At 35.5% G+C, this 12,030-nt stretch overlaps 1 protein-coding gene across 3 annotated transcripts in view; it reads left to right on the top strand.

Moving 5' to 3' along the window:
- The window catches only part of BRAF (B-Raf proto-oncogene, serine/threonine kinase), a 159,476-nt gene that overhangs the window by 82,696 nt on the left and 64,750 nt on the right, over positions 1-12,030 (top strand). For all 3 annotated transcript variants that reach the window (XM_029233176.1, XM_029233178.1, XM_029233177.1), the window contains exons 4-5: positions 3,561-3,664; positions 4,505-4,607. In XM_029233176.1, the coding sequence (XP_029089009.1) occupies positions 3,561-3,664; positions 4,505-4,607 (207 nt within the window). The remainder of the gene's footprint in view (positions 1-3,560; positions 3,665-4,504; positions 4,608-12,030) is intronic.

Raw genomic sequence — 12,030 nt, 5'->3', positions numbered from 1 at the left:
ATGCTTAAATATTCTTTTTTATAGCTATAGATTCCATTGTATAGATGTACTATAGTTTACCAGTTAAATTATGGTATACCAAAAGTAGGCTTCCTTGATCAAAGAGAAATTTACATTTGTAATTTTGATAAGAAACTTTCAAATTTTGCTTCACAGGTTTTGCTTAGTCTTGCACTGCTATCAGCAGTGTATGAGATGCCTGTTTACCATAGCCTCATCAACAGAGTATGTTGTCAAACTTTTGTATTTTTGCCAATGTGATAAATGAAAGATATTTTGGCAAGTTTGAGTTTGCTTTTCTCTGAGGTTGAACACCTTTTCATAAGTTAGAAGGCCGTTTATATTTCTGTTTTCCTGAACTGTCTTTCATGTCCTTTGCCCGTTGATCCTGATCTCAATTTTTCAGAAGCTCTTTATATATCATGAAGATTATATGCCTCTTATATAAGTTGCAAATATTTTTTTCCCAGTTTGCATTTGTCTTTTGACTTTGCTTATATAGTCATCCCTTAGTATCTGCAGGGGATTGGTTCCAGGACCCCCTAAGGATACCAAAATCCTTGGATGCTCAAGTGCCTTGTATAAAATGGCATAGTATTTGCATATAACCTATGCACATACTCCTGTATACTTTAAATCATCTTTAGGTTACTTATAGTAGGCAAATTTAAGTTTTGCTTTTTTGGAACTTTCTGGAAATTTTTTCTGAATATTTTTGATCCTCAGTTGGTTGAATCCACGGATGTGGCCCCCACGATATGGAGGGCTGACTGCAGTATGTTGTGTGTGTTTTGCCATCTAAAAAGTTCTTAGTTATGTGTAGGTGAATTTAACATTTTTCTTTTATGGCTTCCAGACCTTGCATCATAGATTTATAAGGCTTCTTCACTTGAGGTTATAAAGGAGCTTGCCGTGTGTTTCTTTCAGTTCTTTTATGGTTTGTCCCCTCCTTCCTTCAACATTTAAATATTTGATCCTTTTGGAATTTACCCTAGTGTACAGTATGTAGTATGGGTGAACCTTTTTTTCCTAGATTGGTTCCAGTAGTTCCAACATCAGTTATTTAAAAGTTCATCTTTATCCTATTTCAGATGCTGCCTTTATTTTATTTTGATTTTCTTTATGTGTTGGAGTCTGCTTTGGTCTTTCTGTTTTATTTTGTTGGTGTGTCAGTCTGTTGAACAGGTATCATGAAGGAACAGAAATCAGCCTACAGAAGTGAATGAAGGACTGATAGGTGACTTTCCCTTGGTGATAAGAGTGGAAAACCAAATTTTTGCCTACTGATGAAACATATATACACCTTGGAATCAACCTGTTCAGAGAAGCATAAGGGAGCATAGCTATATTAGAAGATGGCATTACAGGAGTGCATGAGGGGAATTACCAAAGGAACTGAAAGGTGGATAGCCCCAACCCATTGATGACCTCGTATGCCATATTAAGGAATTTGAATTTTGTCCTATAAATAACTGGAAAATTTTGAGAAGACTAATGAAATGTAAGGTTATACCTTAGAATGGGATTCTAAATCTGAGCTCAGTGGACCCCTCAGCAGTCCATGATGGGCTTGAAATTTTATGTTCCAGAGAGAGTATCTAAGGCTTTCCTCGGGTTCACGCACACATGTTAAGAATACCTTCTTTAGAAAGATTTCACTGATAACATGGGGATAGGATAGATTGGATGGGGTTTAAAACTAAAGATAGGGTTGTCAATCAAGAAGTTTTTGGTTTAGAGTAGGCAGAATATGAGTTGCAGAGGGAAAAAGTAAGCTTTTCCTTCTGTTCATTATTTCTAGAAGGTATGGCCAGTTCTCACGATTTGCAGTAGTTATGTTCTATACATCCCCTGCAAACACTGAATTAGTGAATACTGAACCATTGCTCCTAGGAGAAATGCAGGATTACTGTTATAAATGAGCCAAAGATGGCCTCTGTATATTGGCCCCTAGATTGTTTATTTCTTCACAGGTCCATTAGCTTAAAAGTCACCTGGCACTTGTCTACAGTATGAGAGCTAGAAAAAGAAGGCAGTGTCACCTTGATTAACCTCAGCTGGGAAAGTATGCCTTGAGCAACTCAAATTTTTCAGTCCTCTGTGCATGTCTGCAAAAGCACTGCAAGTATTGATTTTGGGGTTACAAATAAATTTTAGCAAACAGACAAATTTGCAAATGCAGAGTCTATGAATAAAGAGGATCAACTGTACCAATCCAGTCTCTTGAATATTTCCAATGATGAACCTACTCCCTCATGGTAAACTTTTCCCTTGCTGGATAGTTTTAACGGTTATATTGAGCTAAAATCTGCCTCCTGTGTTTTCTAATCTTAGGTCCTAATTTGGCTTTCTCGATTGTTCCCCTTCAAAATACTGTTTAGATTCAGCTGTCTTATATTCATTTTCACTCCATTTTTCCCCCTCTAGCATAAGTTTCCCAATTTCTTTGGAAACTTTTGGTTTGCTGAGTACTTTAGTGATTTAAAAGAATGAAACCTTTAATTTTGTTATTAACATTTCCTCTGTCTGCACTTCCCTCCCCCCATAAAGACTGACCAACCTGAACTCCCATTGCTTCACTTTAGTCTACACTGTGTTTGTCAGTCCTTTTTCAGTTTTAAATTATTTGGATTAATATCTGGGGAGATGGGTCGCTGGCAGAAAAGGCCAGGATAGAGATAACTTCAAATATACAGAAAGATTCTTATCTCTATTTTCAGTGCCTCTTTTCTCCCCGCTCCTAATGTCATCTCTACTTCTCCTTAGGTTAGCTTCATTGTGTAGCCAGGTTTTCTCAGTGTACTAGGGAAGATGGCCATTAGGGACTCCAGATTTCTGTCCTTTTGGAACACTTTAACTACAGTAGAAACAGAAACTTCTCTCAACCAGTGTCCATCTGTCAGTTAAGGAAAGAACTCTGGTGCTGTTTGGGTCATATATCTAGCCCTGGATTAGGGATATGGGAAACTGATTAGCTGGCTTATGTCATGTGTAGCCAGAAAAGTAGTGACCCTTGTGATTGATGGCCTCTCCAGAACCATTTGGTTTTTAGGGAAGGGTGGGTTCCCAGAAGAAATAGGAGTGCCAAACAACTAAACAGCAGATATCAGCTATACACATTAAGACAGGTATTTTCTTCTGCTATGTTTAGGATCAGTAAGACATCTCTTAGGGACCATCATTATGATTGAAGGATTAGAGTTTTCAGCTTTGAACAGTGTTGGATCAAAATTGATTTTGCTTTAAATGTTGACATCTATTATTTCTCAGCAGTGAGCACATAAGGATCTGTAGTATTTTCTGTTCTTTTATATGTTTAAGATATTTTGTAATTTTAATAAAAAACTAAAAATTTTGCTTTGATTTAAGTTGGTGAGTAATAATAGATACTTGAGTCATAATTTCCCATTAATATTAATTTAGTGAAATAATTTTCTGACACAGTAATCCATATGACATTTTAAAGGTGTTATAAAGGTAAATTATTGGTTTTTTTCAGTGATGTGGAAAATATATAATTTATTTCCTTTACCTCATATCATATGTTTATGATACCATAGGTACCTGCAAGGTGTGGAGTTACAGTCCGGGACAGCCTAAAGAAAGCACTGATGATGAGAGGTCTAATCCCAGAGTGCTGTGCTGTTTACAGAATTCAGGATGGGTATGGTTTGTATGTGATGTGAAACTTCGTTTAAAAAAGGAAAAAAAAACCTCAGACATGAAATTTTGGGGTTTTCTATAAGATCTTTACCCAGACCTAGGGTATTGAAAATCAACTTCAGGAAAAAAATATTAATACTAAGTTAATTAGCCTAAAGAAATCTTGTAGGCCCTTTGAGGAGTTAACATCAGATAATTTCTTGTGATGATAGTGTTTGTTTCTCTGATCAAATGACTTTGTTTAGAGTTTGAGATTCTTAAAATTTTTGAACTATTTTTTTATGTGTCTTATTTGAATAATGGACTCTTTCCCAGTCCTTTATTTTTAATATAAACTCATAGTTTCACAAAAGACTTACCAGAATTAACATTTTATATTGAATTATTTTTCAGAAAGCGTCTAAAATTTTGCCATGAGCCCCCCAACCCCAATTTTGAGTCCTGTTTTTTTAAAGCAAAAAAAAGTCTCCTTTTTGGGGCATATTGTCCCTTGAGTACTCTTTTTCTTTGAATGGGTACGTAAATCTGTACCTGTGATTTCTTTTTTTTTTTGGACCCTAGGAACAATCCATTTTCTGCTGTTGTAGGTCTTTTCTGGAGCTGACTTGAAGAAAAGAGTACATCTCTTTACCCTGCTGTTTGTCCAAGAGTGATACATTTATTTGGGGTAAACTTAAAAATTAATTTATTGCCATTTAAATTTCTAACGATGGAAGACCAGGGAGCCAAAACTCCCTCACCATTACTAGCCCCTCAATAACCAATTTTCATATCTTCAGCATGAGGTTTATGAAGATCTTTAGGTATGATAACCAAGAAAGGCTGTGTCTATACTTTTCAGAGAGAAGAAACCAATTGGCTGGGACACTGATATTTCCTGGCTTACTGGAGAGGAATTGCATGTAGAAGTGTTGGAGAATGTTCCACTTACAACACACAACTTTGTATGTACTTTTATATTTTTTTTAATGTCAAAAATCTTCAAGTTCTTGTGAATGAATTTTTATGTAGAGAATATGAAGTATGGATGAATAATTTTGACATTGATATTTTACCTAAGTTGAAAATCAGTTCTGTTATTTAAAAAAACAACACATATTTAAAGAGTTTTGTTTTAATCATTATACTTTATTTTTAATTTAAAAAGTAATAACATATATGTATGTATATAATTGACTGACTTTGTTGTACACCTGAAACTAACACAACATTGTAAATCAACTATATTTCAATTAAAAAAATTCAAAAAAAAAGTAATAGATACTCATTATTGAAAGAAAATTCTTAAAAATTTGAGTGGTACGAAAGTATATCAAGTAAAAACGTGAAAGTACCCTACCAGAGGTAAACAGTTGTTAATTGATTATTGCGTATTCTTCCAAAGTCTTTCTATATATAATACGTGTCTGTGAACCCAAAGTTTTCTCCTTTCTTTTTTTTCTCCCTTCCCTTTCCTTCATTATTTTCCATTTTTTCCTTTTTTTAAAACTAAAAAATGGAATCATGTTTTGTATGATATTCTTCTTTTTTTTTTTTTAAGTTAAACAAAGCATCATGGGCATCTTTCCATGTCAGTACACCTAGCTTTATAATGATTGCATAATAGTCCATAAGAATATAAATTCAGTATATTTAACCATCCCTCTTAACAGACGTTTAAGTTTTTAAGAAATCTGTTATATATATGGTAAATAGACTCTTTCTGCATACATCTTGACACACTTGTGTAAATGTTTCTGAAAGATAGACTAATGGAAGTGGAATAGCTTTCCTTGAGGACTGAAGAAAGATAGATGTTAAAGCTCTCCTTCAATACTTCTCCCTTTATCTCGTTTTGCATTTGCCAGAACCTAGCCTAAGCTAAGTGTCACCAGCATGAGGCCTGGAACAGTGGAACCTCTCTACCTCAGAGATAAGGTTCCAGAGCTTGAGAACCTGTCCTCTAAAAGAGTAGGCAGGAGCCAAGATTAGAGTGATCTATAAGGCAGGAATGCACTTCTTACTTTTCTATATATGGACTTTGGACCACAGTTTAGTTTTCTAGATGGATAGTTATTGCTACCCTTTTGGCATCAAGTGTTTTCCCTTGTGCCTTGTTGATTAGTACAGCTGGGCTCTTTTGATTTCCTGGGAGGTGTTAGTGTTTTGGAGGCTCCATTAGCGGTGAATAATGAGATCAGGTTTGTGCTTCAATAGATAAGGTATCTTTTGGACGAGTGTAAGATACACCTGATGCCAATCAGATTTACTATGTGGCAGATAGTTTTATAATGATGAGATAAGGAGTTCACTACTATTGACTTTTTTTTTTAAACCTGGAGAATTTTGAGAGGATAATTAAGATTTTTTATTTAAGTTTTTAGGAATTAAAAAAAAAGTACTCTTATTCTTCTTAATTAGAAATTGGATATGAGGAGGTAAAAGAAGATCTAAGTTACTAACCTTAAGCAGTGCAGGAAGGTCCTTGCCACAAGAGGGTAATGAAAGCAAACTGCAGGTTAGTTGCAGAGTATGGAAATCTTCACAACACAGTTGGAGAGCTGCTAGTTACTATTTGTTGAGATCTTTTCATTTGCCAATATTTTGTCTGATCTGGGGATATAACAATTAATAAGAAAACAGTATCCCTGCCTTAGAGTAGAGAGAGACAGATCATTTAATTAAAAATTTTCATAAGCACTCTTAATTACTGTGTATGTTTAAAGTGCTATAGATACACAGAGTAGAGATCCCTAACCTGGCCTTTGAGGAGTCAGGAAGTTTTCCCAAAGGAAGAAATATGAAAGCTGTGGCCTGATGGATGAGGGAAGAGTACTCTGGACAGGGACTTCCCAGGTGGCGCAGTGGTTAAGAATCTGCCTGCCAATACAGGGGACATGGGTTTGAGCCCTGGTCCAGGAAGATCCCACATGCCGCGGAGCAGCTAAGCCCGTGCACAACTACTGAGCCTGCGCTCTTGAGCCCGCACTCTGCAGCAAGAGAAGCCTGCGCACCGCAACGAAGAGTAACCCCCGCTCGCCACAACTAGAGAGAGCTCATGTGCAGCAACGAAGACCCAAAACAGCCATAAATAAATAAATAAATATTTTAAAAAAAAACACAAGAGTACTCTAGACAGAGGGAACAGCAAGAAAGCATGTTACCTTTTCAGTTTTGAAAGAAGTTCAGAATGGATGATACAAAGTTGGAGAGGGGGCTGTTAGAGTGTAGCATGTATATGGGTGGAGTAAGCTCATGAGAGTCCTTGTAAGCTATGTTAAAGATTCAGACTTTTCCCTAAAATCATTGGAAATTTAATGATTTTAATAGGCAGGGCAGCAGTGTGATTAGATTTGTGTTTTGGAATGATTGCTCTTAGTGTCATAGAGAGGCAAGACGAAGCCTGTGTTCTGCTTAGAAAGGGAAAGAAATCCTCTCTCTGCTTCTCTGGGCTGGCTTTTGTTGACTACTGGAGGAAGGCTGATTATGCCTCCTGGTTTCATAGTCTGTTATAAAAGCAATTCCTTCAGTATATACCTGCATCCCAGGAATCCTTGGGAACTGGCAGGGGGCAGGGAAGGTAGAGAAACAAGATTAAAAACAGATGCTATGTGTCCAGACCTTCCCATTTTCTATAGGCACTAAAGTTAATGTCTTCCCTCAGCCCCACACCTTACAAATTAATGCGTGCAAATTACCTGTTCTATGGCCCTCACGAGTTTACCATCCATGTCTTGAATTCCAAAATAAGTATAAGTTGTGGCCCAAAAGAAAAGATATACCTTCCTGTACCCACCTTTATTGACAAAGGTATATTCACAGATAGAGGTATATGTCAGTTACTCAATTTATGCTCAAATGCATACCCACATTTTCTCCTGCTCAGGTGTTTTTCTCTCCTTTCTGCTTTCCTCCCTCCTGCCCTCCTTCCTTTTCTCTCTTTTTCTCCCCCTTCTTTTACATACAGAAACAACCAGTTACACATAGTTTTCACATATAAGTCAGTGACAGGAAGAAAGACTGCAACTGAGTAGATTAAAGAAGGAAGAGAAATTAGGGCTTCATGAAAGTCTGCAGATTATTAGGCGATTGAGAGTATGAGTAGTTAGCAAAAAGGATAAAGTGACTATAAAATGCTGATTCCTGTGAATACGTTTTGTATTTTTCTGTGCTCTAATTTCCAGAGATTATGCTAGCAATATAAAAAGATGCTTGCTTCAGTAAATAGTAGACACATAAATATTAAAGATTTTCTAATTGCTTTTATATCCAGAGACAAATGGAAAAGGAACAAAGCTAAAAACAGTCAGTTGCTTTTTTATATCCCCTAGAAAGTGATACATAGACAAAAAGGTGAAGAAAACAAGAGCTACTCTTAAAACTATCTAAATGTTCTCAAAAAGCCAGAATGAATGATGTGCCAAGATATCATTTTCTTGATGAAGTATTATTTTTAATAACATTTTATCGTGTTAAATATGTGTTTATTGAAAAGAGTTTTGATAAAGTGGGTGTTGAAATCAATTTAATGAATCATGAAAAGCATTTACATGCAGTAGAATGGATTAGAAAATTCTGATATGCATTATGTATAGTTAGGGTAATATTATTATATGAATACAGGTGTGTCCTGGATCATGATGTGTTTTTCTTACTATTGTGTGTGATTAATGCTGTCTGAAAAACTGAGATGAATTGAGAATATACAGCAAAGAACAAAAGACAAAATAGAGTCACCCATGCTCTCGTCACTCTCAAATAGCCATTGTTAACATTTTGTTATTTGTTTATCCTTTTTATGTTTTCTGCTTCTTATATATACAAACCAAACAGTTTTAAACAATTTCTGGTTTTGTTCGTTATCAAGATAGAGCTTCTCTGGCACAGTTCTGTTTATGTGACCCATGTTTGGCTTCTGACATGGAGTTCTTACACGTTGCCTTTTAAGTTTCACACAGAGGAATGTTCACAGATACATTTAGGTCTTCTAATCCTCTAACAAACTGATAATTTGTTAAAAGTAGTTCTTACCTTCTTTTAGGTGATTTTCCTTTTCCTCGTCCTAAGTTAGCAAGTTTAGGTAGGGTTGATCTGATTTTCATATAATTATAAACTAGTTTTTTCGTTTATAAATTCTTTTTTACATTTTAATCAAAGTATATTACATTTTAATCAAATGTATATAGTTTTTAAGATAGTGCAGAGGGGTTTACAAAAAAAATCACCTGTTGCCCTATCCCTTGTTAGCCCCTAATGCCACTCTCCAGAGGAAATCATTCTTTTTTTTTTTTTTTATTAGGTCCCACTTGTTTGTTTTTATTTCCATTACTCTAGGAGGTGGATCAAAAAAGATCTTGCTGTGATTTATGTCAGAGAGTGTTCTTCCTATTTTTCCTCTACGAGTTTTATAGTGTCCAGTCTTACATTTAGGTCTCTAATCCATTTTGAGTTTATTTTTGTGTATGATGTTAGGGAGTGTTCTGACTTCATTCTTTTACATGTAGCTGTCCAGTTTTCCCAGCACCACTTATTGAAGAGACTCTTTTCTCCATTGTATATCCTTGCTTCCTTTGTCATAGATTAGTTGACCGTAGGTGCGTGGGTTTATCTCTGGGCTTTCTATCCTATTCCACTGATCTGTATTTCTGTTTTTGTGCCAGTACCATGTTGTCTTGATTACTGTAGCTTTGTAGTATAGTCTGAAGTCAGGGAGTCTCATTCCTCCAGCTCCGTTTTTTTCCCTCAAAACCGCTTTGGCTATTCAGGGTCTTTTGTGTTTCCATACAAATTGTGAAATTTTTTGTTCTAGTTCTGTAAAAAATGCCATTGGTAATTTGATAGGGATTGCATTGAATCTGTAGATTGCTTTGGGTAGTAGAGTCATTTTCACAATATTGATTCTTCCAGTCCAAGAACACGGTGTATCTCTCCATCTGTTGGTATCATCTTTAATTTCTTTCATGAGTGTCTTATAGTTTTCTGCATACAGGTCTTTTGTCTGCCTGGGTAGGGTTATTCCTAGGTATTTTATTCTTTTTGTTGTAATGGTAAATGGAAGAGTTTCCTTAATTTCTCTTTCAGATTTTTCATCATTAGTGTACAGGAATGCAAGAGATTTCTGCACATTAATTTTGTATCCTGCAACTTTACCAAATTCATTGAATAGCTGTATTAGTTTTCTGATGGCATCTTTAGGATTCTCTATGTATAGTATCATGTCATCTGCAAACAGTGACAGTTTTACTTCTTCTTTTCCAATTTGTATTCCTTTTATTTCTTTTTCTTCTCTGATTGCCGTGGCTAGGACTTCCAAAACTATGCTGAATAATAGTGGTGAGAGTGGACATTCTTGTCTTGTTCCTGATCTTAGTGGAAATGCTTTCATTTTTTCACCATTGAGAATGATGTTTGCTGTGGGTTTGTGGTATATGGCCTTTATTACATTGAGGTAGGTTCCCTCTATGCCCACTTTCTGGAGAGTTTTTATCATAAATGGGTGTTGAATTTTGTCAAAAGCTTTTTCTGCATCTAATGAGATGATCATATGGTTTTTATTCTTCAATTTGTTAATATGGTGTATCACATTGATTGATTTGCATATATTGAAGAATCCTTGCATCCCTGGGATAAATCCCACTTGATCATGGTATATGATCCTTTTAATGTGTTGTTGGGTTCTGTTTGCTAGTATTTTGTTGAGGATTTTTGCATCTGTATTCATCAGTGATATTGGTCTGTAATTTTCTTTTTTTGTAGTATCTTTGTCTGGTTTTGGTATCAGGGTGATAGTGGCCTCATAGAATGAGTTTGGGAGTGTTCCTTTGCAGTTTTTTGGAAGAGTTTGAGAAGGATGGGTGTTAGGTCTTCTCTAAATGTTTGATAGAATTCACCTATGAAGCCATCTGGTCCTGGGCTTCTGTTTGTTGGAAGATTTTTAATCACAGTTTCAATTTCATTACTTGTGATTGGTCTGTTCATATATTCTATTTCTTCCTGGTTCAGTCTTGGAAGGTTATACCTTTCTAAGAATTTGTCCGTTTCTTCCAGGTCGTCCATTTTAATGGCATAGAGTTGCTTGTAGTAGTCTCTTAGGATGCTTGGTATTTCTGCGGTGTCTGCTGTAACTTCTTTTTCATTTCTAATTTTATTGATTTGAGTCCTCCCCCTCTTTTTCTTGAAGAGTCTGGCTAATGGTTTATCAGTTTTGTTTATCTTCTCAAAGAACCAGCTTTTAGTTTTATTGATCTTTGCTATTGTTTTCTTTGTTTCTATTTCATCTATTTCTGCTCTGATCTTTATGATTTCTTTCCTTCTGCTAACTTTGGGTTTTGTTTGTTCTTCTTTCTCTAGTTCCTTTAGGTGTAAGGTTAGATTGTTTATTTGAGATTTTTCTTGTTTCTTGAGGTACACTTGTATAGCTGTAAACTTCCCTCTTAGAACTGCTTTTGCTGCATCCCATAGGTTTTGGATTGTCGTGTTTTCATTGTCATTTGTCTCTAGGTATTTTTTGATTTCCTCTTGGATTTCTTCAGTGATCTCTTGGTTATTTAGTAACGTATACTTCAGCCTCCATGTGTTTGTGTTTTTTACTTTTTTTTCTCTGTAATTCATTACTAATCTCATAGTGTTATGATCAGAAAAGGTGCTTGATATGATTTCAATTTTCTTAAATTTACTGAGGCTTGATTTGTGACCCAAGATGTGGTCTATCCTTTAGAATGTTCTTTGCTCACTTGAGAAGAAAGTGTAATCTGCTGTTTTTGGATAGAATGTCCTATAAATATCAGTTAAATCCATCTGGTCTGTTGTGTCATTTAAAGCTTCTGTTTCCTTATTAGTTTTCATTTTGGATGATCTGTCCATTGGTGTAAGTGAGGTGTTAAAGTCCCCCACTATTATTGTGTTACTGTCGATTTCCTCTTTTATAGCTGTTAGCAGTTGCCTTATGTATTGAGGTGCCCTTATGTTGGGTGCATATATATTTATAATTGTTGTATCTTCTTTTTGGATTGATCCATTGATCATTACTTAGTGTCCTTCCTTGTCTATTGTAACATTCTTTATTTTAAAGTCTATTTTATCTGATATGACTATTGCTACTCCAGCTTTCTTTTGATTTCCATTTGCATGGAATATCTTTTTCCATCCCCTCACTTTCAGTCTGAATGTGTTCCTAGTTCTGAAGTGGGTCTCCTGTAGACAGCACATATATGGGTCTTGTTTTTGTATCCATTCAGTAAGCCTGTGTCTTTTGGTTGGAGCATTTAATCCATTCACGTTTCAGGTCATTATTGATATGTATGCTCCTATTACCATTTTCTTAATTGTTTTGGGTTTGTTTTTGTAGGTCCTTGTCTTCTCTTGTGTTTCCCACTTAGAGAAGTTCCT

This window comes from Monodon monoceros, unplaced genomic scaffold (genome assembly GCF_005190385.1).
Source record: "Monodon monoceros isolate NGI ecotype Baffin Bay Population unplaced genomic scaffold, NGI_Narwhal_1 Super_Scaffold_2, whole genome shotgun sequence".
NCBI classification, from domain to species: Eukaryota; Metazoa; Chordata; class Mammalia; order Artiodactyla; family Monodontidae; genus Monodon; species Monodon monoceros.
This window is presented reverse-complemented; position numbering and strand designations above follow the sequence as displayed.